At 49.2% G+C, this 27771-nt stretch overlaps 1 protein-coding gene and 1 long non-coding RNA gene across 2 annotated transcripts in view; one reads left to right on the forward strand and one right to left on the reverse strand.

Annotated features, from left to right (window-relative positions):
- Window positions 1-4838, reverse strand: part of WDR1 (WD repeat domain 1) — a 39675-nt gene extending 34837 nt beyond the window's left edge. Inside the window, exons 1-2 of the mRNA XM_061192096.1 lie at window positions 4630-4838; window positions 4043-4164 (exon numbers count right to left, since the gene is read on the reverse strand). Coding sequence (XP_061048079.1) covers window positions 4043-4164; window positions 4630-4645 — 138 coding nt within the window. The 5' untranslated portion in view covers window positions 4646-4838. The remainder of the gene's footprint in view (window positions 1-4042; window positions 4165-4629) is intronic.
- A 169-nt stretch (window positions 4839-5007) lies between these two features.
- LOC133092024 (uncharacterized) overlaps window positions 5008-27771 on the forward strand; it is a 174340-nt gene continuing 151576 nt past the window's right edge. The window contains exons 1-2 of the long non-coding RNA XR_009701010.1: window positions 5008-5093; window positions 26329-26452. This is a non-coding gene — a long non-coding RNA (uncharacterized LOC133092024). The remainder of the gene's footprint in view (window positions 5094-26328; window positions 26453-27771) is intronic.

A 27771-nucleotide genomic window follows, 5' to 3' on the forward strand; every position in this document is an offset into this window, starting at 1 on the left:
CCCACCCAAGGCAGCGAGCTCCGTGCAGGCAGGGCTTCTGTGTCTGCGCTCCCCGCAGGGCCGGCGGCCAGCCCGGGCACACGGCAGGGACTTGGAGGCACGTGCAATGGGACAGAAGGGACGAGGTCAGTCCTTCTCCAGCCATCTGTCCCTTCACGTAGACTCCTCCCCCACCTGAAGGGGACGCACAAGTGGCCCTTCTGCGCATGACTGGCAGCAGATCATTTTGCGTGAAACTCAGCACTCAAGTTCAACATCCCCAATCTGGTCTATACTCTGTTCAAGGAGATGAGTCCACTGATCCTGTGCCTGGAAGCAAAGCAACGTCAAACTGCTACAAACATTGCACTCCCTGGAGTTTAACTTTATATAAACCATTTTTTCCAAATATACATATATACACACACACATATGTGTATGTATACACATATATATGTGTGTGTGTGTGTGTATGTGTATATATATATATATATATATATATATATATATATATATATAAAATATATATATTAGTTCTGGAATTTAGGGACTGGATATTTTAAAAAGCAAGCCCCAAACTTGCCCTTGTAGCAAATCTGCTGGCTGCTTCTGACAGTGGAGGGGTCTCTGCCGGGAGGCTCACGTGCCAAAGCTGTTTTACAGGGAAGTGATCCTGGGCAGTTCAGAATATGAAGAGGCTCCTTCATAGCCACTGGGAGGAACCTTTCCAGACTACATAGCGGGCAGTGGGCAGGGGTGATGCGGGTTAGTGTTAAGAGTGTATCAGGTTCCCTCCTTCTGGAATACTCCTTTCTGAATGGCCACATCACTGCATGCTTTTAACTGTGGAGAATTTCCTCTCCAAGGTGTGGCAGTCGGATGTGTTGAAAGAAAACAGATAAGAAACACTCTTTTCTACCAGCTTAAGAAGTGCCAGTTATGCTGGGTTCACAAAACAACTTTTAAGGCAACAAAGTGAATGACAGCCGTGGCTCCAAGTGGAAAGTCAGCAAGGGTCTGATACCTGCTTGGTGTTAATAAAGGCGGATGCCACACAATTTAGGTCCAGCAGCCTGAACCAGGCTAAGCCTTTCTTACTTCCATGCAGTAAAACCTTCAGTGGCTGCCTATTATCTCCACGACGCAGCCTGGCTTTCAAGGCCTTTCAATCAACAAATGACTTACAGAGCACCTAGTTCATGCCAGGTACTGTGCTAGGCCAGGACATAGCAGGTTAGGGTGGCTGCTCGCTGGCTGGCTCCCCACGCACCATTAGCACCAAAGGGCAGAGAAGGCCAGGATGGGAGCGCTATTTAGGAGGGGCCCCTGCCACATGGCAACATCTAAACAGAAACATAAAGCAAGACAGGGAGTGAGCCATGCAGCTATTTGAGGAAAGAATATCCAGACAAAGGGCACAGCGATGCCCGTGTCCTGAGACCCACATGGAGCGTGCTCCAGGGAGAGCACAGAAGCCGGGGTGTCTGGAGCCAGTGGGAGAAGGTGAGCAGTGAGGTGAGATCAAAGGTGCAAGGCTGGACAGCAAGGCCCTATCAGCCTTGGTGGGTCGGGGAGACCAAAGGAGCAACTTGATCTCATATTTTAATATAACTGGCCCAGCCGTGGTGCTGAGAGCAGACTAGAGGAGGGTCAGGGTGGAAGACCAGGTTGGCCTTTTGTTTTTGCAATCCAGGCGAGAGAGCATGGTAGCTTGGATGAGTAGTTCTGTCAGATTCTGAAGTCTTTGAAGGTAGGGTCAATAGGATTCACTGAAGAACTAAATATGGCATTGACGGGAGAACCAAGGAGAAGTCCAAGGTTGGGGCCTGACCAGCTGGGGAGTGGCATCGCTGTTCTGGGGACAGACACATGGGAAACCCAAATATGGTTTGGGCACATTAAGTATAAGCTGCCAATCAGACATCTGTTGGACATTCCACGATCTGGTCCCCTCCTCCCTTTCATGTCTCTTCTCTACTCTGAGCCTGTATTCCAACCAGATCACCTTCCTTCCTATTTCCTGAATGTTCATTAGATTCATGTCTTTTTCCCAGGGGTACTCTGCCCTAATTAAAAATGTACCCACCTTTACTCAAGTACCAATGGTCCACCCCCATTGAACAAAAGCCTAAATGCCTGATGTATGTCCAGAACAGAGAGGAAGGAACACATCAGCATCCCAATGCTGTCCTGGCCCTGTAGAAACTTACAAATAGATGGGAAAGGAAAGCAGATGCGCCCTCAAAAGAGAATGGTAAACTCTGGAGTACTGATAAGAATAAAAAGCTCAGAAGAACAAGCAGAATGGGTTCCACAAGTCAGGGAATGCCTCCTGCAAAGAGGGTGCTTGTCTGTGGCTGTAAACAGCTTCTCCATTGGAAGCAGCTCCCGTAACTGGCTACCTTCACCTCGCTGAGCCTGACCCCAGTTCTGAGCAATGGGTCTACTGCGGGGGGGGGGGGGGGGCGGCGGGGTTTAAAGGAGATACTGAAGGTTAAGAACCTTTCATGGTACCAGACACACAGTAGGTCTTCATGTGAGGTCTCCCATCTGGAAGTGAGTGTAGCCTGCCATGATGTCTGTGTGCCTTGTTAGGGACAAACCCAAGCATTCATTCCACTGTACTGTATCCCTGAGAATGCTTTCGCCCATTTTATTTGACAAACTACAAGTGAGTATCTATCTACTAAGGGCCATCTCAACTTTTATTTTCTCAATATCTCAGGACCTCTCTGGAGACCTCCAGATCTTTATGATCTAAGTCCTTGGTGATGTTTCCCCCAGTTCTGAGCAAGGCGGGATCCACTTTCTAGGAATCTGTATCTAGAAAAGGAGCTGTTAGCACCTTCAAGGCACATTCACACCCACCCACCCCCCTCCAGTGAGGTGCCCAGCCATCCTGCGCAGGGGAGAAACTGCCAAATGGAGCTCTGTCTTCCAGCAGACTGCTTGGCTTGACCAGAGAGACGGGGGCGGAGCCAGAAGCACCTCATTCCACACAGGGGCCTCTCCTCTCACAGACAAGGAAACCAAGGCTCACAGAGCCCCTTCATTCCCTCAGCCAGCCCTGAGGTTCCTGAGAACACGGGCATCTCAAAAGCGACAGTTCCAACCCCCCAAGGGTAATCATGCACAACACATGTGAATTTAAGTTGACATCCCTTGGGGGCATCACCAATCAAAATCACCCACCTACAAACTGTGCACAAGGTCCCACCCCAAGCTCAGAAGAAACCCCCCATACACCCCCAAATGGTCATGTTGGTACCTCTGGCTTCCATACCCCACCCTACCACTCAGCTGAGGCAGGCAGAAGAAAGATTTCAGCATGGCGTCCTAGCAGCCGGGAGACTGACCAGCAGACTGGGTCATTTCAATAATTACAGAGAAGCAATGGAAAATTTCCAGGATTTCCCAAGGAGTGGGCTCTAGAAGCATTCTCAGCCTGGGTACAGGATGTCTATGCAGATGCTTCATGGGAAAACACTGGTTCCTGATTTTGCACTGGGGCTCAGATTTGTAGGTGGAAGATCAGGCTGAAATGCAGAGGCCTGGCTGTGAGTCCGGGCTCTGCCACACTGGGGGACCCTGGATGTGAAATGATTAAACACAAGTGCCATTTACCCAGTGCTGGGTGTCTGCCAGGCATGCTGGGCTGGAGGGATGTAGCGTCTCACTCAGGGGGCCCAGGCAGCCGAGGGACGTGGAGGGGAGCCTCATCTCATCATCTCCATTTTACAGACGAGAAAACTGGGACTCAGAGAGGCCAAGTCACCAACCACTCCAAGGTCAAGGTCCGATCCCTCAAACCCAGAGCCCTTTTTCTCTTGAACTGAACTAATCTGAGCCTCAGCTTCCCCACGAAGAAAGAGAATTGGGCCTGTATAAATTTGAAGCTGTCTTCCTGGGCTTCCGAGTTGTCTTCCCAAAGCTAAGGGGGCGTGGCGTCCTCTCCCTAGGCCGCTGGGCGGCTGGTGAGGTGGTGGAAGGGGAAGAATTAACCCAAGAGCTGCGCTCAGGGAAGGAACTAGCGCCTGGTGGGGGGAAGGGTGTAGGTACTCACGTCGATGTTCCTTAGGATGACGCACTTTCCATTGGTGTAAAGAAAATTGTTGCCCCTGGGGTCGCCGCCGATGATTTTGGAGACACCCCTCTCCACTTGGGGGAGGCTAGCGAACACCTTCTCTGCAGAGACACAAACGCAGCAGGGCACATGAGGGGCAGCCCCTGCCTCGGCCCCCCGCCGGGCTGAGGACAGCGAGCAGGGGAGGGGAGGGGAGGGGGAAAAGGAGAGGGGCCCTGGGCCGGTCTCAGCCGGTCACCTGTTGCCTCCACCCGGAGGGGCGGTCGCCACTTTGAAGGAGCGCAGGGGACTGCGCGACTTCCTGGTTCGCGCTCCCCACCAGGCCCTTCAGGGATGCGGGGGCTCCGCGGGGCTCCGACCGCATCGCCAACTTTGGGGGACCCCCTGGCCGGGGATCGCCGCCCGGCGCCCCCGACGGCGGCGGGGCGCTCACCGGCTTGCGCCCGCACCCCTCCCCCGCGCCCCGGGGACCCCTCCAGGCCGCCCGCTCCTCGCGCCCCGCCGATGGCCGAGGGGGCCAGGCAGGGCCGGAGCCCATCCCGGGGGCACCGGGCCGCGGCACTTACTGATCTCGTATGGCATCCTTGCCCACTTGTTACCGCGCAGCGCTTGCCGAGAGCCTCCGGGGCCGCGCGCGCCGAGAATCAGACGGGGCCGAGGCCGAGCCGGGGACAGGGGCCGAAAGGCGGCGCCGGGCGTGCGGTGCGCGGAGGGGGCGGTCCGAGGCCGGGTCTCCGAGGCCGGCTCGCGCCCTGCCCTGCGCGCTGCCGCTGAGGACGCGCCGAACCCGGAAGCGCGGCCCCGCGCGCGGCTCGCCCCCAGCTTTGACCATATATAGTCAAGCGCTCAGCTCGGAGGCTGCGGCCCCGGCGAGCCTGCGCGGACCTGGCCGCGCCCCTCCCCCCGCGCGGGCCCCGCCCAGGGCACCCCGCCTCCGGAAGTGACATCACGCGCGGCCCCGTGAAAAGGCGGGGCCAGCCGCGCCGGGGGTCAGAATGCTGTTGGGAACTGGTGGGCGAGGCTTCCGCAGGTTAGGGTCGCCGGGGGAAGGGTGGGCGGAAGGTTGGGGTACTCGAGGTTGCTTCCTGCTGAAGTTTTGCGGGCGCTGAAAGCAGCGGAGCGCTCCGGGGAAGCCTTTTTCCTGCCTGTGTTTGCGTAGCGGGCGTTCCCGAGTCGCCAGCCTTCCGGCCGGGTGGGCGCCTGCTGTTTGCAGAAGCTGTGAGGCGCCAGCTTGGGTTTTGCAAACATAGGAGAGTGCTTTTTCTTGCTTTCTTTTTAAAGCGAGACTAACTGGGAGTCGCCCTTCCTCGAAAAAAGCAGCTGGCAGGAGGAACTTTAGGGATGTACCTTGCAGGGCCGAGCTCTCTCAAAACTTCCTTTTAGAAAGCTAGGAGCCATAGAGCAAAGGGGATGTAGGTTCGAAGAAAACTAGGGCTTATTTTCTAACTAAGACAGCAGAAGGGAAAGGGAGCTTCCACTTGTAAGATCGAGGCGGCGGCTCGTTGCGAGGGGAGAAGGGTTCTGAGGTGTTATTGATACTTTGAACCTCACCTTTCAGCGGGGGCTGGGGGCTACTGTCTTTCCATCGGAATTGGGGGGGAGGAGGGAGAATGTGAGAATATGTTAAAGGACCTGAAGCCCAAACTAGAAAACCTCGGGGTGATCCTTGACTTTCTCTAATCCACTGGAAAATCCTGTTCGCTCTGTTTTCAAACTGCATCCAGGTTCATTTTTTGCGTCCTCCACTTAATAGGCCTGCAGAGCCCTGAAATCGTACCTGGGTTAACGCAGGTGTTTCCTATCTGGTCTCTTGGCTTTTGCTCCCCGACCTTCACCTTAGTCTGCTCTCCCGACTGCAGCCTGTTGGTTTCAAAATTGAAGAGCAAAGCTGTTCCTCAGCTTAAAACTTGTAGGCGCTTGGAATCTCAAAGTTAAAGCCAAAGGGATTAACATGGCCTACTGGGCCCTGTGTGATGGGTTCCATCTTACTCTCCTTTGCCTTCAGCTCTGCTCCCCCTTGCTTGCTTTCTGCAGCACGCCAGCTTCCTTGGTACCCCAGGAATGCCCCAGGCTTGCTCTTGCACCTGTGGGGTCCCCCCTCACCTCTGTTCGCTACCTGGAATTACTCTGAAAAGTACTTAAATGCTCTGCTCGCGTCACTTTTTTCAGTGAAAGTCCCCTACCCTGACCACCTTATTTTGAACTGCAACCTTCCAGCCCTTGCAAGTGCATTCCTGATACTCTGTTCCCTATTCTTGTTGGGAGTGTGTCCCTGGCACAGGGTAGATGGGAAGGTAGTTTTGTGAATTGAAGGACCCTAGAAATGTTGTGTCTTTGTACATAAGGGTGAGATTTCTAAAGCAGAAATGAAAAACAAGTGTTCTACAGGTGGGGGCTGTAATTAATCTGAGAAACCAGGATTTAATTATTACCCTTATTGGGACTGGGTTAAGAGCAGGTGTGATAACTTAAGTTCATCCCTAGGGCATCTATGTAATGCAAGGACTGACTTGAAAGTAAAACTGAGGCCTCAGCCTCAAGCCCTTCTGCGTGTGGGTAAAGCCTCATTGGACTAGGTGAAAATGGCACTATAAAGCAAACTTACTTAGAATTAAGTTCCAAACCCCTGGCAGGATGCTAGGCTCTATGGCTCTTTTAGCTTACAAGTAAATTAGGTTGGTCTGGGGGCTTGAGAAAAGTTTGGGTGTGGTGGGGATGCTGGCCTTTATAAAACATAAGTCGCAGACAGTGTGACTTGGCAGGGAGTTGCGGCAGTTGGAAGGAAGAGGGATGCGGGGTGGTCTTCTCTGGGGTGATCCTGGTCTGGTGGTTTCAGCTGTAAGGGCTCAGTGATACTTGAGCTGTGGCTAGCTGTGTTTCCAGCTCTCCTCGGTTTCTCCTACTCCTCACCCACGCCTTTAATACAACCACCTAACAATGTGCGCTTGGCCTCCAGTGGGGACCCTGGAACGACTGTACTCCGGTGACTCACTGCTGTGTCAGTCCAGACACTTTTGAGACCCTCACTTCTGAAACTGCCTTCTGGCACCTCAGGAATGTCCCAGAGAAGCCGCCTAGGACCAAACCAAAGCGAATAAGACCAGACTTATTTGGGGGTCCCCTTCCTGCAGTGACCAGTGACCCCATCTCTCTAGCTGCACTGGTCAGAAACCTCACCCACCCATTCTCACCCTCACATTCAGTCCTTCACCAAATCTGATCTAGCCTGGCTCTCAAGCTGCTCTTTCACCGAGTCTTTCAGCTCTGCCACTGGCACAGCGCCTGCCTTGGGGCTACTGCACCTGTTTCCGGGCCTTTCCTGACACCCCAGTTTAAGGCCAGAGTCCATTCTACTGAATTCGTAAACTGTATGTAAGCAGCATTTAACATTTGTTGCTGTGCCTGCTGGATTAATCCAGCTTGCTTACCCCTGCCCCCACTGTAAACACCATGAGAACAGGGACCATGTTTTTCCAATACTTAGTGAAGGGCCTACCAGACAAGCTAAAGGAAGCTGCTGATTCTCATCCTGCAGAGAATGAGCTACACGAGCATCACCTGACCTTGCACTGAATTCCAAAGCATGTCAACTAGTGTCTCTTAAAAACATGCACTTTGGGGCAACTCCTTAAGTCTTTCTCCAGGAAAACTCCTAGGCTGGCTTCAGGGAAACTGGTTGCAGTTACCTGAACTGGGTAACTCGGAGGAAACCCTTAGTCTGGCTCTAGATGTGTGTATGAAGAGGCTTTACCTTTGCCCCCTTTGGTTCTGCCAACTGCTTTGCAGTGAAAACGAGGGCTCAGGATGTGCGGCCCTCCAGGAATGTGCCTCAGCCCGTGCTGCCTCCTCCATAAATCGGGAGTCCATACAGGGAGTCTAGAGAGAGCTTTAGGGAGAAACAAAGGAGCACCTGGACAGGTGTGCTGGACTTCTGCCTGCTCACTTTCAACGCTCGCGTTCTCACGTCAGGCTCTGAGGAAAGGGATCTCCTTCCTGTTCGAGTGCGCTGGGCTCCTGCAAACGGGCTCCATGCCAAGTGCTGGAATGAGGAACAGGGAGCCAGGGTGAGCACTGCTCCCTCCAGGAGCTCAGGGCTGGACTGGCCCACCTCTTGGAAGGGGACGTCGGGATGTGCTGTGCACTAGGGTAACCTCCCCATTACTAGCCCTGCTCCTCTAGGAATCTTACTTTTTCCTGGGTCCTTCTCTGTAACGTGTAAACAAGCTCAGGTAAGCCACACTCAAGAAGCATCTCTAGCAAGTGTCCCTGGAAGCAATCACCTCTGTCTCTCCTACCTTAAGCCAGTCTTACTGCCATCACCTTCAATCTGCTTCACGAGCAGACCCTCACTTCCAAACTCCCCGATAATTGAGCCCAGGTTGGATCAAGGGTCCCTCTGTTGCTGAACCAGTTTCATTCGCCTGATGAGTACAGCAAGCCAAATGCTGAGACGCTGAGGTCTGTAGCTGAGAAAAGGCTTATTTAGGAGGCCCCAAAGTGAGAGAAGACGGGAGAACGAACCTCAAATCTGGCTCCCTGAAGGTGAGGGGCTTGGCATACTTATGGGTGAAGAGTATAGGGTGGATGGAGACGCAGGGGAAGGTGATTGGAGGCAGGAAAAGAGGTAATCGCTCTGCACATTGTATCTGAGTTGCATGGTTCACGGGGCTCGTGTTCAGAAAATGGCAATGTTAACACGACCTGAGGGTGGTTTTGGCCCTGTAACGGCAAAAGGTCATCCATCAAACACTCACGCAGGCCCAATTGAATGGTCAGTGGTCTTGACTGGTTTGAGCTGGGCCAGAACTAGCTCCAAGTTCCTGAAAAACACTATTACTGACCCATGTATCAGGTGTTATCTATATGCCGCGGTTAAAGGAATCTCTTGATAAGTCTAGGCTCAGGTGAAGCTTGGAGGGGATGCAATTTGCAAGAACAATTACAGCAAGCTTGATGAGTAAAGGCAAGTTACAACTTATTCAAGCAAGTTACAGTTTAATGGCTCTAGTCTTCAGTTTCACAACCATAGTCCAATTAGCTATGAACTGGGGTGGTGAAGTTGCACGGGGCAAACTTAGCTACATGGTACCCATCTTGTGTCCTGGAAACCTGGGGCGGGGCATGGGGCTGCCCTCCTAGAAGGGAGAACTATTGAGGGCCATCACAGCAAAAGCTCTGCTTTTGTCCTCCACACCTTTGTCAGAGGATTAATAACACAAAGCTCTGACCCACCTATATAAACCTATGTTAACCTCTGTAAGTTCTTCCAAGGCAAGAACAAGAAGTGAATTCTTACCTCCAACCCTGTGTGTAAGCTTGTTACTGGGTCCCTCCTTGGACTGCTCAATTGAAAACAAGAAACAGTATTTCACAGGCTGGCAGGGCTCTGGGCTTTGCAAACAGGTGAGTATCTAACACCTCTAACTAGTTCTGTAAGAGTTTGCAATTCCTTGCGAGCCATGGAACCTTGCATATAAAAGACTTTCCCCTTTGAGGTTATGTCCAGTGGATGTACTTCTAAGAACTTAGTAACACTGCATAGCTTCGGCCTAGATTTAATAAACATAGCTCAGGGGATATATCCTCTTTACTCAAGTTACTGACCTATCCTCATTTCTTTAAGCCATCACCTCATAGACAACAACCTCCATTATCTGATCCTTCTAAGATCCGGGAGAGGAGCACACATACCTGGTTTCAGAGACTTGGGCCTAAGTACTTCACCCACTCCTCCCCGCAGGGCAGCAGTCACTCCATTCCCCTGCTCCCCTTTGCTTTTTGCACAAAGAACTCCCATGAGTCATACAACTAACACAGCCCCACTTGCCTTTCCGCTGCTGCCTGAGACTCAGCATGGTGGGTGAAGTGCCCTGAGGACAGGTGATGGAGTCCTGTCCTCACTCCAGCCTCCCTGGTTCCCTTTCTGGAACAACAGACTTCTGCCCTTACACTCACTTTCTGTGAGTCAGGTACTGGTTTTTTTGCATGCTCTTGGGTCAGGTTATGACTTGGCCCAAGTTCAAAAGCAAGGGGCACAACCAGGATTCAAACTTGGGTCTGCCTTCTCCAGAGCCCAAGCTGTTGTCCTAAGCACATGAGAAAGGGCTGAACTGGACAGACCAACACTTGTCAGCCTTAGTTGTGTTCTTGAATAGGTAACTTACTCGATCGCGTTCCAGGAAATGGTAGAATCCAGTAGCTCTTTCAGGCAAGTTCAAGGATGATGTCAATTACCCTTCATTTGAAAAGGTTTGCCCTTTTTGGGCAAATATTCAGAATCAAAGTGCTTCTGCCTATCAGTCCTGATGCCAGAAGATGACCTAACAGTCTCTGGCTGGCTGTGTGGTCGGTTGTGATGCTGGCCTCTGGGCACTGTTCTGTCCGGGTGGCACCCAGGAAGCAGGCACTTGGCTGCAGGATCTCTTGGCGTCCTGTGTTACTGTGGAGTGTCTGGTCTGAGAGTCATGCTGGTGCCCTTGGTGATGACATGGAGCCTTGGGTCAAGGAGGCTTTGCTTTCTGCAGAAAGCTTCCCAGGTGTGTCCTTGCACTCTAGTCTGGTCAGCACTTGGGTCATTCTCCCTGGCCACTGCAGGCGTGGAAAAATTCTCAGTCTCCATAACTGAGTGCACGGTGTCTTCAAGTCCCAATTCTGCAGAAGTGGCTCCAACCCCTGCCCCAAATAACTGAGGATCTCGGACTGCTGAAGCATTCTAGAAATTCATCCTGGCTTCTGCCAACACCTACTCCAGGCCAGTGCCTCTGACTCCTTGGGGCATCACTGTTGGCCATCTCCAAACCCGCTTCACATATATTGGTCGTTTCTCTAGTCCGCCTCTAAGATGTGAGGAGGCTGACCTCAGCCTGGCTGGCGTGGCCATGAAGTACTTCCGCTTCCAAGGGCAGAGGAAGGGTGGTGTCTGCGGCCCAAGACAGCTCTGCCTCGATGCCCCCAGCTTGAGTCTGGGCTTGGAGAAGGCCCACGCTCCTTGTCCCTGTTTGGGTGGGCTCCAGTCTCTACTGATGGCATTGTTGGGACTGGATAGTAAGGGCCTCTGTATGCAGACAACATGAACTTTAAAGTTTAAGTTGGTAGATCCAAAGGGAGATTGCAGAGAGTGAGGCTGGTGTCAGAGTCTCAGCTTATTTATCTCCAAAGTTAGTGCATTAGGCAGCACCACTAATGTACATCTGGGAGTTGTTGGCATCTGGTTTTAATTTCAAGAGGCTTGCAGTCTCCTCTGGCATGTCCGTACCATTGAAGCCCTGTGAATCTTTGGGCTGTAGTTGTCGTTTCTCAGGAGGTTGGTGCATCTGTGTCCCCTTGAAATTCCCAAGACTGGAGGATGCTGTGGTGTTGGCCACAGTTGGAGGCTTTAGACATGCTGGGGAGGATGACCGTGGGTCCTGGGGAGGCTTGCTCCTGCAGGATCGAGACTATGTAGGTCAGGCAGCATGACTTCTGCAAGTCAGCCACGCACCTGGTGTCTGCCTGGTGTGCTGTGGGTGTTGAAGTGATTCTCAATTACTGCACCCCTAGAAACCAACGGGAAAAGGTCGTTTAATTCCAGGAGTGGTGGAATCAAGAGAAATGTTCCCAGGAACACCACTGTGAACGTCTAAAACTTGGAAATTGTAAGTGCTTAATCCCAGGCAGAGTAAGTGTGGAGTCAGCCATTGGATGGATGTCAGTTTACTGTGTCAAGATAGTTCAGGATTGGTTCACAGGAAGTTTATTTCAACCCTCCCTTGGGTTCCCCACCCCCAACCACTCCACTATCTAGTGTCAAAATATTGAGTATCACCCTTGATCGTAGGTGGAATTAAGAAAACACACTTAAAGGATGTTTCAAAAAAATTTTGGCCTGTGTCAACTCATGGGATCATGTTTGTTAGTTGAAATATCCATTGCATTAATGATGGGCGTTGAAAAGTTAGACACAAATAGAAAACCTAGTGTGCACTAGGCCCTAGAATACTTTCTATCCCTTTGTAAAACTTGAGCTCCTCATGGGGAAGAAGCATAACCTTGCTCAGATACAGTTGTTAGAAATACATAACTTGGAAGAATAGCATCTTGGGTGTCATCTCTGTAGCTGGAGGTGCTACAGAGACATGCGGCATGAGGTTCCTCACTTTCCTAAGGTGTTGGAATATCTTCTGAGAGAAGTGACCTTAATTGAAACTTACAGTGTGTGGGGTGTGTGATGGGGACAGGGAGTACATAAAGACGTGAAGGCAATGGGATTTCAGGTTGAGGAAAGGAGCCCAGTGATGGCCAATTTCTGGCTTGGGCAATTGGGTGGTATGTGATCTAGTCACTTAAAAGATAGGCCACCAAGCAGATGATCTGACAACATACTTTGCAGTTGTAAGCTTGGGCTTCCAGGGGCCCTGCCATGTGAGGAGTAGAACAGCTTGGGGGTAGTCTGGTATCTTTTGGTAGTGCTTAAAACTAACTTCTAAAACACACTGCGTGTTAAACGTATAGTGACATTCTTAGAGTTGCGGTTGGACCGTAATTTTCCTGGAGTAGATGACGTCATGCAGCTAAATCTCCCATGACTGTTGAAAGATTTAGTTCCTCAGGTCCATGGAAGAGTCCCAGCTATGGAAGTGGGGGAGATGTACGTGTGGGTCCATGGTCATAACACTAATAGATGAAGACTTTTCAGGGTAAGAGCATTGCTGGGCAGTGGTCTTTGGCTGTGTCATGATAACTACCAGCAGCTAGAAGAACCAGTTCTCCTTGAGTGCCCTGAGGTGAGCCCTGGGACATGGTTCTGAGAAGAAATGTGTACCTTCTGTCTTGCATTGTCCCCACTTGATACAAACATCTAAATTTAGAAGGCACAGCTGTCTAACATCTCAACCTGGACAGAAAGAACTGTCTTTTACCTTAGAGGATGTAGAGTCCCAAAATTATTTCCCATAAAGCTACATCTGATTAGGTAGCAAATCAACCAATTCCTTCTATGGCTGACTCGTTAATGATGATGAGCTAAGTTATGCTCAGTGTAAAGGGAATTGGCTGAGTTAATAGTGCTGGGATAGCGCATAAGACTTTCAGTGTCGATAAGTGAGCTCCAGACTAAGGGAGAGTGGGTATCTTGGCTGTAAAAATACTTTCATTCCCATGGCAAATTAGATCACTAACATGACAGCAAGTAAGACATTTAAATGAGATAGCAATTCTTGATAATCAGCAGCTGTGCACACAACTCAGTTTAGGTAGGTTTGGTTTTGTTTATGTTCAATTCCAGGTTAGCTCAAAGGAATCAAGGTACCCAAGCTTGAATCTGGCCCTGTGGACAGGAAGCTAGACTGTTTCAGATGATCCTTTATTGGATGGAGCGTACAAATGAGTCTCGGCCTCACGGATGTACTGTGACACAGGATATTTCTAGCTTCTTGCCTGCCTTGCCTTGCCAACTGTCTATTCAACTTCTATAAGTGGTAGAATAGTATTTTGAGACTTCGAGCAGATAGTAGATAACGGTGCATTGTAAACTGTAGAATTACTCTCCAGGCATGTGGCAAAATCAACACTGACTATGCATCTATTAAGTTTTTACTATGTTCCAGACACTGTGCTGTGTGCCCAAGATAAATCAGCTAAATGGCTGATTCTGCTAGGCTGTGTAAGGACTGCTACGGTCTGGTGTTGGAGACAAACTGCACTGGCAAGGGTTTTATCCTGCAAATGAGACTGGATTACTCGTGGGGAGATAACAGGAAGGTAGTCTGTAACCAATGGAAGAGTCTGAATTCAGATGAGGGAGGGCAGCTCCCTACCTCATATGACCTGTGAAGACCTCTTAGGGGAAATGGCTTTGGAACACAGCATCACTTTAGGAGTTACAGTATGCAAATTGAGGCAAACCTTTTGAAGCTTTTTGGCAGGGAAACCTCACCAGACTCCTGCCTGAGTGCCTGTCACGGTCTTCCAGGCCCTGGCTTCTGGCTCTAGCTTTCTTGGTGCTGGATCCGTGACTGCACTGAGTCCTGCAGTACACTTCTCCTCCTGTAAACTCACCCAACCCAGGCTTCCTGTATGTGGGGTGGAGCTTTGGTGCCCAAATCCAACCTTCATTTCCTTGCCCTTGAGGTTTCTAGAAGGCAGTGCCCTGAAAGAACTAATGACACATAGATGAGCCCCTTTTGTAATGGTAAAGCTCTGTGGGGAGAACTTGACTCAGACTCTGGGCTGGTATGGCATTAACTTCTCACCAAGTGCCTTGTTTTAATGATCCAGTTGAAGCTGGAGGCCAGTCTATAAGAATGAGCTTCCTGGTGTGGCTGTGAGGAGCTGCTGGTTTTCGTTGCTCTGGATGCTCCTCGGTGTAGACGGGGGCTGCGTATGCCGGAGGACGGCTCTGTGCCTGTGTTGGCTGGAGTTTAGCAGCTCTTATGGCTGTGACTGGCTTTAACCTGCATGGGTGTGTGGACTCAGAACAGCTGGAGTATCAAATGTGGCCTTGACTAGTGTCCTGAGGTGCTAGGCTCCATCTGGGTTTAAAACAGAAAAGGAGTTTAATCTGACTCACTTGAGGCACACTTGTCTGCAACCTCAGTCTAAGCAGAGCTCAGGATATGAGCAGATTTTCCTGGTCGGGGTCTAAAGAGGCTTGAAAGCAGGTAGTGACAGGAGGACACAGCACCAGAGCTTGTGACCCAGAAGGGAGCCCAGCTGGCTGTCATGTACTGAATGAGTCTCCGTGATGCCTTTGGTTGGCCCCCTCTTGCTGGGCCCGTGCTCAGTAGGAAAACTCAGACTTATTAAGATGGTGTGGGATGGAAGGAGTGTGGCATAGTGAGCTCTACAGAGCCCTCCAGAGGGTGATCCTAGTGAAAGAGACTCCTGAGCTTAGAATTCATCTGGAAAAACCTGCTCAGGGATGCATCGCTGGCTAACTTTCAGAGCCTGCTCTCTGCGAGCCAGAACAGATGAGCAGATCGGGAGCATAGAGGCTCCACCCTTAAGTCTTGGCCTCCCTGGCCCAGGATTTGACTGTCCCCTGTCCTGAGTAGCTGGGGAGCTGACTCAGTTGTCTCAGGACCCCGCTGAAGCAAACTGTCAATCTCAGAGTAGCAGGTGTTTGTACCCTACATGTGCTAAGCTTCTTCAGACCCTGCCTGTCATGCAGGGGTTGCTAGGCTGGTGATAAGAACCAAAATGCTATGGGGGCCTGGCTGTGGAATTCAAAGAAAACAGAGCCTTGCTGGATCTTTTGTTAGCATACAGATGCCTGAGCTGGGGGATGGAGTCTTGGTCTGGGTATATGATTTCCCCTCCAGTTTCAATCCTATTTGGACGAAGACCCTATGAATTCACGCAGTAACTCGGATTCAGTGGTTCCTTATCCCATAGGAGATGGAGTAACTGTCATTGGAGAAATTCCCTGAAAGTCATCCATGTGAACAGCCTTAAGTGAGCACTCGTCCCAAAACACACCCCAGAAAACACCAGGACTACAGGGAATGTGGGGCTAGTGGTCCCACGGGAGTGACTCTCCAAATGCAGTAAATGTGGGAGCACCTTGGATGCTTATCCTTTAGGATACATGTGATTATCCACCTTGGAGAATAACCCTGTTGGTTCCTATCTTGCTACATCTTTTGGGGAAAAATTGGCTCACACTGGAGAAAAATCTCATCCACTCACTAAACATAATGAGTCCTCTCCTTTCATATGTGTCCAAAGCCTCACTGGAGGGCAAAGGGAATCAATGTGGAGGTACCTTCAGCCTTTCAGGTAGTGTGAATCTCGCTGCACAAACCTCACTGGGGTTTAACGTTTCGCTCTTGTTTGCTGTAGATAAGTTGGTCTGATTCAGCATGGAGATTTTTTTGCAAGACAATGATGAAAATCCTATTAAATTTTAATGGTCAGAAATGTCGATCCTCCACAACCCCAGGCATGGCCCATTTAGGTGGGCCACGAATCCTAACATTCAGGTCACAGCATCTATTCTTCAGTGGGTTATACTGAAGACATTGAGTTTAAGATAGAAAATAAAGATGGGTCCTATGTGAATTGGTCTGAGGTCTTCGTGGCCAGGAATCTGACTTTTGTGGGGACAGCACCTTGTGCTGGTGGCGCCTCGATGGGACTGCCTCATCCTGGTCTTTGCTGAAGTTGCACTTCTGTGTCTTGGTCAGTTCTCTGCCGGCCATCTGTCATGTTAATGCTCTAGTGCTGCTGCTGAAAAACCCTCCCTTCTGGGTGGAGATGGCCTGGGAGGGCTATGGAGACAGACACACGGCTGGCCTGGAAACTGGCAGATGCTGCTCCAACTTTCCTGTTGAATCATGATGTCTTGTTAGCTGGTCTGTTGGTGTCCTCTTTCCAAATATGACTTGATGTTGGCTACTGAATTGCACGCGCAATAAATTACGGGTAGGTGAGATAGTGAGAAAGGAGGCTGGCTGTGGGGATCTGGATGCTACCAGGTTGTGATGGGCTCAGATGAAGTTAAATCCAAAAGAACTATAAGAACAAATGCCTCCTTTTAAAAATCCTCCGTTGTGAGGGTAAAGCTGCAGAGGTTGGCTTTACCTCTTGTGGTCCCACATCATGGGGCCTCCCCCAGATGAGGTGGGCCCCCAGTCCCTGCCACTGGCAGTGCCTGAATCTGGACAATGGTGCGATGGGGTGGGGGGTGGGATCAGAGACCCAATCCTGAGAGAGTTGGGTCAACTGGCTAAGATGGGCAGCTGCTCCTCCCAGTAAGTCCCTTTGCAAGTGGCTTCCTCCAGATCCTGGACCCTGGAATCTGAGGGTCCAGGTAGGCCCTGGGCCAAGTCCTCCCTATGGGAATGACAACTCTGAGCTAAAACCAAGCTACGGCTTCACAGGCCCCACCCAGAAAACACGTCTGGAACTGCCAAGCAACATAATCTGATTTTAAAACCTTGACCACCTTGAAGAAGCAGAGAATGTCCTGACTTTTGAGGCAGGTGGGCACAGGGGCCCTGAAGGTGGTACAAACAGCTGGGAAAGGACACCACAGTGAGGGAGCTGTGAGCCCGTGCTGGGGTTTGCATGGCGGGTGGGTGTAGTTGAAGATTCGATAAACGGATGCTGAGTTTCCTTGGCTGTAATGGAATTGCCGTGTTTCCCCTTAAACAGAAGGAAGGGGATGTAGGTGAACATTGTAGGATGCTGCTGACTTCATGGTAACTGGCTGAAATGGGGGAGAAGACCTAGGAATGGCCTCTCCAGCCCTTCATTTTCTCATGTGCGTATGTTTGGGAACCTTATCCCAGGACAAAACGTCCAAGGTTCAGACTCCTGGAAAGAGGACGAGCTGTGTCCTCTGCTGGGTGCTCAGCACCCCCAATGGCACTCAGCTCAGCCTCTGAACACGCCAAGCAGGGCGGCCACACCTGCCGCCTGCAAGGTTCTGATGGCTGCACCCTGGGGCCCAGGACAGGCTACAGTCCGAATGGGCTTCCTGGACTGCCTAGAAAAAAAGATCGGGGGCAGGAAATTCAAGAGTTTTTTGGTAAAGTCTGATGCCCTGGCGCATGGCAGTCCAGACTTATGGGGGGCTTTGGGTATCTGCTTAGGGTGGTGGTGCTGGGGATGATTATGGCAGGTGGTTTGGGGGGCAGTCGCTCCAGTGGACGTGGAGTTCTTCCCACACATGTCTTCACGAGTGAGAGGCACCTTGGAGCTTGAGGTCAGAGCAAGACAAAGGACTTCCTAAACTGAAGAATCTCTTTTTAAACCTAGGAATTTTGCCCTGTGAGGACGTTGGGGGCCTCAAAATGGACATTCCTCGTGGTCCAGGCTGGGTTGGCCTCTTCCCGTGAGATGTGTGAGAAGCAGTTCGCTGTGCTGGGAGAGCTTCTGGGGCAGATGCGTGTGGGAGGTCTGGCTTCTCCTACCCACCGCAAAAGGCTACAAACACCAGGAGGCAGAGAACGCCTGCCTTGGGAGAGGGGACTTGGTGACAGGAGTCAAGGCCATAATCTGGAAGTCTGATAACATCACTGAATGCCTCTGCCTCTTAGTTGCCATTTGCATGGTACTTAATGATATATCTTAGTTTTAGTCTTTCAGAATTATTTCTACTTTCTTTTGCCAGACTTGTGTACTGAGCAAACCTGGAGGAGTGCTGAGGGTGGTATCCTGGAGCCGTGATGGGGAGAGAGGCTGGCAGACAGTGTGGACTGCAGCCAGGATCCAGGGGAGTGCTCCTGTAGGGGTCCCAGTGGAAGTGGGACCCTCCCTGCCTGGAGTCGGTGCCCCACTGTGCTCGGATGCCATGATGGTGAACTTGCAGGACTTGCTGCTGCTTGTCACCTGATGTCAAAGTTGTAGCTTCTCAGCTATAGTCTCTGCCAGACTGGAAGCTCCCTGAAGGCAGGGGTGATGTGCTGATAACAGCGGTGTTTCTGGTGCTCAGCATGAAGTTTCCTTGGAGCCTCCCAGGGGTGTTGAGTGCTTGGGTGTTGCCTCTTATGTGATCCGGCTCAGTTGTTCCGTAGGTTCTGTTGCTTCAGGATCACACTGGGCCTCATCTGCTGTCTCTCTTGTGAGCTCACTAAGGACAGGGAAGCAGGCTTTCCTTAGCTCCTTCCTCTCCCACCAAAAGTTGGGTGCAGCCTAACCCGAGGTGTTCAGGCAGGACTGAGCCCGTGCTGCCGCATGAGGAGCTGGGGGGTGGTTTCACTAAGTCCCTGGTCGGACAGGACTCACTGGCCCCACGGGGGCAGGTACCAGAAACGCCTGCCTCCTGTCTGTGTGGGGCGTGTTTCTCAAGGGTCCTGTTCCCTCAGCTTTCGCATGTCCAGGTGTTTTTGCGGCAGATGTTGCCCCTTTAAGTGGAGGTGGAGGAAAGGTTGTCTGGGTTACTGAGAATAAGGGGAAGAGTCTTCAAATGTGGACTCGGGCCTGATGCATGGGTGTTACCGAACTGGGATCCTTAGCCCAAAGCCCCGCAAGCCAAACGCTGAGATGCAGAGACTTTTAGCAGAGGAAGAGTTTGTCCATGAGGAAGCCCAGCAAGGAGACAGGATGAATCTCTAATCCACCTCCCCAATGGGGAGAGGCTCAGGGTACTTATGGGACAAAGAAGCAGGGTGGCCTGGGGAGCGTGGGGAATGGTGATTGGAAATAAGGAAAAGGTGAGGTAATCATTGTCCTGCGCAGGTGCAGCTAAGCTACAGGCTTCTTCATAGGATGCATGTTTGGAAAATGGCAGTAGGATCTGAGGGAGTGTTTGGCCCTTTGATGTCAAAAGACCATCCTTCGGACACTCGCACATGCCCATTTGGAGGGTCGATGTTCCTAACCAGTCTTAACTGCTGGGGCTGGAACTAGACAACAGCTGACTCCAAGTTCTTGGAAAACAACTTGGGCACTAACATCTTGAATCCTATGTCAGATACTATCTATAGGGGTGGTGAAGGGGTCTTCTAACTTTAGACTGCGTGATGCTCGGAGGATATGCACGTTTTGGTAAACAAAGTGAGTTGACCAGTGAGGGCAGCTTACAGATGATGAAGCACGTTACAGTTCAATGGCTCTAGCTGATGGCTACCCTCGGTTTTACACGGAGATGCCTTCTGAATTGTCACCAGATGGCACTTTCTAGGTGTCTGGGTCCTGGCTGCCTCCTCATGGGCTCCTGGGTTCATGTCCTCATGGTGAGATGTGTGGCTTCAAGGCATGCGAAACAGCCACACAGCTGGGGAAACTCCTCAGGGCGCTCTGGTACAAGTGGAATAAGGCCACATAGTGTCCTTGTGTCTGCTTCACTTAGAATCTTTGAGGTTTATCCACATTTGTTACATGTGTCAACGTTACCCCTTTTTAATGGCTGAAAGAGACCTGGCATACATGTATCACCCTTCGTTTCTATTCATCTGTTAAGGACACTTGGAGTTTCCTTTTGATTCTTTGATTCTTCACTCTGGTCTCTTCCTCGCAGTTAAAGGGCACTGGCCCCATCATGGGGCTCTACCTTTGTGACCCCACTTTAGGGGGGCATCACACTGAGGGTTAGGAGTTCAACATATGAACTTTAGGGGGCATAGAAACATTGTCTATAACAGCTGAGCTTTTAGCTATCTCATCCTGAAGTAGGTGAGCTGTTTTCTTCCCCAAAACATCTTTTGTGATAAAATACCTACAACATAAAATTTGCCACTTGAACTATACTAAGCGTACAGTATACAATCATTACAATCATTATGCAATCAGTGACAATCATTAGTAATTGTTGTACAATATTGTTAGGGTAATTTGAAAACTTGTTCAGCACTCTATGAAAACTCTGCAACTATTAAGCAATGACTCCCATTCCCCCGGTCTCCAGCCCTTGGCAACCTCTGATCTATTAATTAACTTGCTTATTCTCTATTTCATGTCATTTGATCGCAAAGCATTTGTCCTTTTGTCTGGCTTATTTATTCAAAATAACTTCAAATTTCATCCACGTTGTACAATATGTCAGAAATTCAATCCTTTCTTGGGTCTGAATAACAATCCATTGCCTGGATATACCAAGTTTTATTTCTCTTCACTTGTTGATGGATAATGGAGTTTCCACATCTTGGCTCTTGTGAATGTTGCAGTCAATACTGGTGTACAGGTAACTGCTGAAATCCATGTTTTCAGTTCTTTTGAGTGTTTAACAGGAATGACTAGGTCAAATGGTAATTCTGTGCTTAGCATTTTGAAGAACTGTCAAACAATGAACTGGTTCTGGAGGTGCTTCTATGTAGAAGACATAAGGTCCTAAGGTCCTTTTGGAATAAGACCCCCCACAGGTGACAAAATCAACTCCTTGTAGTTTCATACTTGAAACTGAACATCTAGGAAGGTCATATCTGCTACATTAACCTCTGGAAGAGGAAGCCCAGCCATCCATTCAGGGGGTCAAGATTCTTTCTTCAAGGACACTTGTGGATCATTGGTGGTTAAGAGTCAACAGAACTGAAAGCTCAGTCCTTTTCTCAATGAATTCTTATATGAAGATCTTCCCTGTTAAGTAGTTTCAGATTTTGAAGCCATTGACTCCTTATCCAATGGCAGAAAATAGAAACCACGTTGCAGCTCTTCAATAGCATCTTGTTTCTGCCTCACGAGATTTCCTGCTGTACTCTGCAACACTTAGGAACATGCCTGACTTCCCTTAGGCAGCCAGTGAGCCTTGAGTGGTTCACCATGATGCTTATCCTTTGATTTTGGGGGATGTTTCTAGGCCTTGTCCTCGATACCTGGGGGTAGAGGGTCTGTCTAGTGATGAGTAAAAATAGAAATATTAGTTTTAATCCCATCTTTCAGAATCAAGACTGGAGAGCTTTTATCACGCTTTTAGAAGTTCTTTGGACTGACTGGCCGTTAAAAGTTTACATCCTTACAGGAATCCTGGAAGAGGGCCAGTTCTATGCATTATAGGCATACCTGGAGATACTGCAGGTTCAGTTCCAGACCACCACAAAAAAGCGAATGTCAGTGTCACACGTTTTTTGGTTTCCCAATGCAGATAAAAGTTGTTTAGACTACACTGTAGTCTATTAAGCGTGCAATAGCGTGTACATTAAATTCCTTATTGCTAAAAATTGCTAACCACCACCTGGACCTTCAGTGAGTAATAACCTTCTTGCTGGTGGGGAGTCTCACCTCAATGTTGATGGCCATTGACTTATCAGGGTGGTGATTGCTGAAAGTTGGGGGGTAGCTGTGGCGATGTCTTAATAAGACGACAACGAAGCCTGCCACGTTGACTCTCTTTCACGATTTCTCTGTGGCATGAAATGCTGTTTGGCATTTTACCCGTAGAACTTTCAGAACTTGAGTCAATCCTCTGAAACTCTGCTGCTGCTGCTTTTATTGACTAAGTTGCTGTTACATTCTAAATCTTTTGCCATTTCAACAGTCTTCACAGCATTTTCACCAGGTAGATCCTTTCTCTTCTCTAAGAAGCAACTCCTCATCCGTTAAAGTGTTACAGACCGCAGCAATTTGGTCACATCTTCAGGCTCCACCTCACTCTAGTTCTCTTGCTAGTTCTATCACCTCCATAGTTACTTCCTCTGCTGAAGTCTTGAACCCCTCAGTCATCCATGAGTGTTGGAATCGACTTCTTCCAAATTCCTTTGAATGTTTATTTGACCTCTTCCCACGAATGACAAATGTTCTTCATGGCATCTAGAATGGCGAATCCTTTCCAGAAAGTTCATGTAGTTTGCCCAGATTCAGAGGAATCACTCCTCATGGCAGCTATAGCCTTATGAAATGTTTTTAAAATAATGAGACTTGAAAGTCAAAATGACTTCTTGATCCATGGCTGCAGAATGGATGTTGTTAGCAGGCATGAAAACGACATAAATCTCTTACATCTCCATCAGAGCTCTTGAGTGACCAGGTGTATTATCAATGGGCAATAATATTTTGAAAGGAATCTTTTTCTGAGCAGTAGGTCTCAACAGTTAAAATATTCAGGAAACCATGTTAACAAAATATGCTGTCATTCGGGCTTTGTGCCATTTACAGAGCACAGGCAGTGTCCATTTAGCATAATTAAGGGCCTAGGAATTTTGAAATCATAAATGAACATTGGCTTCAACTTATTCCCCAGCTGCATGAGTGCCGAACAAGAGTCAGCTTTTCTTAAAGCTTTGAAGCCAGACGTTGACTTCTCTTCAGCTATGAGATTCTCTAATATGAGGCTGTTTTTTCTACATTAAAAAAATCTGTTTAGTGTAGCCACCTTCATTAGTGATCTTAGCTAGATCTTTTGGATAACTTGCTGCAGCTTCTACATCATCAGTTGTTACTTCCTATTGCACTTCTAAGTTAGGGAAGATGGCCTCTTTCCTTAAACCTCCTGAACCAACCTCTGCCTGTTGGTTCAAACTTTTGCAGCTTCCTCACCTCCCTGACTTCATATTGAAGAGAGTTAGGGCCTTGCTCTGGATTAGGCTCTGGCTTAAGGGAATGTTGTGGCTGGTTTGCTCTTCTATCCAGAGCAGTAAAACTTTCTCCATGTCAGCAATAAGGCTGTTGAACTTTCTTCGTGCGTTTGCATTCACTGGAGAAGCACTTTCAATTTCCTTCAAAAACTTTTCCTTTGCATTCACAACTTGGCTAACTGTTTGGCACGAGAGACCTAGCTTTTGGCCTCTCGCAGCTTTTGACCTGCCTTCCTCACTAAGCTTAATCATTCTAGCTTTCGATTTCAGGTGAGACATGCGACTCTTCCTTTCATTTAACCCTACAATGGCCTCTAAGAGTTTATTCATTGGCCTAATTTCAATGCTGTTGTATCTCAGGAAATTCAGAGGCACAAAGAGAGGGGGAGATACAGTGGAATGGCCAGTTGTGGTAGAGCCGTCAGAACACAGTTATATGGGTGCAGTTCATGGTGCCCCCAAACAATTATAATAGCAACATCAAAGATCACTGATCAGAGATCACCATACCAAATACAATAATGAAGTTTGAAAGATTGTGAGAATCACATTGTGACAGACACGCAGTGAACACATGTTGTTGGAAAAATGGTGCTGATACTTGCTCGACGCAGGGTTGCCACAAACCTGCAATTTGTTTAAAAACAAAAAGGGAAATGCAATGAAGTGAAGCACATAGATGAGGTATACCTGTGATGCTATCCTGGTGTGTGGTTTCCTGCCCTCCACCACCTACCTGCCCTGGAGTGACTGAGTCTGGGGGTCCTGGATGGCCTTCTGTGGCTGGACCTGTCTTTCCTGGTGAGAGAAGTACCCAGAAAGGGCTGTGGGGGCCATGGAGGCATTTTTGATAACTTGGTACAACCGTCTGGGGCACCTGCTGGTAAGGAGAGGTTGGATGTCCCAAGCCCTTTCTTTGAAGGTCAGCCTCAAGTACAAGCTGTGTGTTCACCTGAAGGGGGCTAGTGTGCCCACCCGAGTGGCCGTGCAGAATGGGGAGGATGTGCACTGCCCGACGGCTTGCCCTCTCCACCCCAGCACTAAACATGGGGCATCCTTATAACCCCAGGGCTTGTGCCCCTCAGAGCCCAGAGAATCTCCAAGGAGTTACCATCCCTGCTAAGTCTGAGTTCACTCCCTAGAATAATTCCTGCTTCTGAGACGTAGTCTGTGGGCCTGCAGAGAAGGGGGTGCCGGTCCTTGTGCTGAAGGGCTCTGGCCAGAGGGAGCTGTTGGCCGAGAGACTGAAGAGAGGATTGAGCCCCTTGCTCTCACAGAGGGGAGGAGGCTGTCAGAGTGGCCAGAACTTGTCACATGTGTCCCCTACTGGTCTCCATTTGGTAGCCAAGTGCCGGCACTGCTGGGGGCTGGCCCATGAAGCAGCTTTGGGGAGATGTAGGTGGGTAGGGCTATAAAAGCAACCTGCAGGTTAACCAAGTTCTTCAGGGTCATCTGTGATATGTGGCCTGACTTTCTGAGCTTCCAATAGTGTAAATTGGTTTTTTTAAGTGAAAATGTTTATATATAGAGACGCACTCCATAGACAGCATGTGGGTCATTTCAGAAGGCGAGAGCGACCCCAATAGTGTAAATTGTGACTGAAGAGTAAACATTTACATGAAGCCCTTTGACTGTATATAACAAGATATACCTGTATATAACAAGAGCTTTATGTTAAGGATCATGATTTTTGTCTGTGAAACTTTGAAATGTATCACTTGTGCCAGATGGCAGTGAGTGGATTTGACAAAATCACCACCTTAACTGGCTCGTTAGGCAATTCACTTTTGCTGTTCTTGTACTGTGGGTATATTATAGTTTCAAAATATACACTGAAGCCATCCTTGGAAAATACTTGTCAGCTTTGTCAACTTGGGCAGGGTTATGGGCTTTCAAACTAGACTGTCCTCGTCCATGACTTGGAATGGAAAGTATAAATGCTGCTGTGCCCCATATTTCTGACCCTTTATTCTTCAAACATTACTGCTAAGGAAAGGAATGAACCATAGAAATTACTTTATTCCCTCTGGTTATTGCATGACAAAGTGAATTTTTAAAATAAATTTATTTATTTAATTTACTTTTGGCTGCATTGGGTCTTCGTTGCTGCATGTGGGCTTTCCCTAGTTGTGGCGAGTGGGGGCTACTCTTCGTTGCGGTGTGCGGGCTTCTCATTGCAGTGGCTTCTCTTGTTGCGGAGCACGGGCTCTAGGCGTGCGGGCTTCAGTAGTTGTGGCGTGGGGCTTCAGTAGTTGTGGCTCGTGGGCTCTAGAGCGCAAGCTCAGTAGTTGTGGCGCACAGGCTTAGTTGCTCCGTGGCATGTGGGCTATTCCCGGACCAGGGCTCGAACCCGTGTCCCCTGCATTGGCAGGCGGATTCTTAACCACTGCGCCACCAGGGAAGCCCGACAAAGTGAATTTTAAGATCTCTTATTAGGAACATACTTAGACATACACATACATAGTGAGCATAGCATAATATGTACGCAGAACCATCTCCTTGACTCCGTGCAATTTGTTCTTGATTAAATGCTCTCCAAGCCTCACCTGAGGCAGTTAAGATAGTCGGGTGTATTAGAGGTGGTCATGGGATGCTGGCTGTGACAAGCAGGTGATGCATGTCACTCATCGGTCTGATAAACAGCATAGAAACCACCTAAGCAGGGACGTTAACGTCAGGCACTGGTCACCAGGATCACTCCACCTGCAGGTTGGATCTGGGAGAGGACTTCTCCCAAGTCCTGCTTAGCTTGATGTGACTGGGTGCCTTCATGTTAAAGAGAATGCATTTCCAGCTTCTCCAGAGATGGGCTTGTCTCATCTTAGCACGTCTTGCTGCCTGTGAACAGCATCTCTGGCTCATCCAGCTGCTTCAAGTTGGACGTGGTTGGGAGCTCCTTAGGGGTCTGTGTTCTGGTGATCTCTGGCCAGGAGTTCATGTAGTGAGCCTAGCCAGGGCTAGCCCAGCCCTGAGCCTGATGCAGGGCCAGCAGAGAAGATGCAGCTGGAGAAAAGACGTGCCCAGGCCTACCCTGGTGCTGAGTAGGTTTTAGGGGTGTTCCAAGATTTCGGTTGTCTAGGTCAAGGTCTGATGTTCGTAGGGAGCATAGCATCTCCCAGGGTGGGCTTGGGAGACCAGAATGTCAAGCTTCCACAGGCTTCTGCTCTCCATGTCTGCTGTTGTGATGCCCTCGGGCCACCAGGTGGTGCCAAAGGACTCCCCTCAGCCAGCAGCCAGGCGGGAAACTCTGGGGACTCAAGAATGGGTTTTGAGGACATCAGTGGGGAATCTTTCCTCTGCCTAACCATCTTTGCTCTTGCCCTATTTTCCTTCTAGGTATCTTGATCCTGTGTGACTTGCCTCCCCCTATACCAAGCTCACCTACCTTTTGAAACGTAATTGATTCCATTCCTGCTGGACAGCCTGGGATCTGGCTCGCCCAGGGTGCTGCACTAAGCAGGTAAGCTAATTTCTTCAGAATCCTGTAGATTGTGAACACCATGTGATGTTACTCATGTGGCCTCAGGCATAAGTTTTCATCTGTAATGAGAAATTCTTATCTAAAATATTAATATAAAGCCTGAAACTTCCCTTTGAACCATGATTTTTAAAATTGAACTTGACGAAGGCACCAGAAATTGTTAAAGGATATAAGAAGCAGTTGGACTTTTTCTACAAATTCAAAAAGCCTAACATGACAAATCACAGTAATCTGAGGTAGCAGTTACCGTGTTTTACTTTGAATCTAAATCTTTGATTTTTGAGTATTCAAGGTACAGGGGTAAACCATAAAATTCTAACTTCATGACTCAAATATAGATATCCACCAACTATTTGTAGTGATTCTAGCAAAGTCTAAAGCGTTTATTGAAACATACTTTACATATATCGCACGTTGGTAACATACCCAGTGGTCTACAACTACATTTCAATCGCTAGGCTTTCAGGAAAATCTAAATCTATCCAGACTTCCTCTACTGTTGAGAGAAATTTCTTAACCTTATGGTTTAACTTGCCAGTAAAGTGCTTCCTCTAGAAAGAGGATTTCTGTTGACACTAGAACCAGGAGTGAGAGCCCAGCCCCAGGCTCCCAGGTCGAGATGCCATAGGCCAGGCCTGGCTAGAAATCAGACAGACAAAGAGCCTTCAGAACTATTCCAATAATCTGGCAAACAACTTCGATGTCTGTGTTTCATTAACAGCCTAAGGGCACTCCAAGTATATTACCAGCAGAGGTAAGGACAGAATAATTTGTCTTGACCTACTAAAGGGACATACAAGGGCAAGCAGAAAAAAGGGTTCAAACAGGATCTTTACAAAATGTTAAACTATTCCTGTGGCTAATGCTCCTTAGCTCTAAAAATGTTAGCTTTCTCCCCCTTTCACACTTGGCTTAGCTGCTGCTCTGATCTGCAAACATAGAATTTTTTCTTTTGAACATTGATTGTCTTTTTTTCGTGCACTGATTGGGAGATTGTCTGAGATGTTAACTTTGAGAGGGGAGCCTCCCGGATCAGACTCAGGGAGGAACAGGAAGGGCTTGGGGACAGGCACACACACACCTCTGCTCAGTGCCAGGGAGGGTGAGGCTGCATTCTCCATCAGTGCGATCTCCACCCTTGTTCAGTGGCCACCTTCACTGAGAGCCAGACTTCTTCCAGAGAAGCAGAGATGTGAATCTGGAAACAGTACTGGGGAGAGTGTAGCTGAAGCACTGCAGCCTTTTGGGATGGGGTGGAGGCAAGGGAAGATTGAAAAGCTAGAGACCTGCTGAGTCTA

This window comes from Eubalaena glacialis, chromosome 5 (assembly GCF_028564815.1).
Source record: "Eubalaena glacialis isolate mEubGla1 chromosome 5, mEubGla1.1.hap2.+ XY, whole genome shotgun sequence".
In the NCBI taxonomy this organism is placed as follows: domain Eukaryota; kingdom Metazoa; phylum Chordata; class Mammalia; order Artiodactyla; family Balaenidae; genus Eubalaena; species Eubalaena glacialis.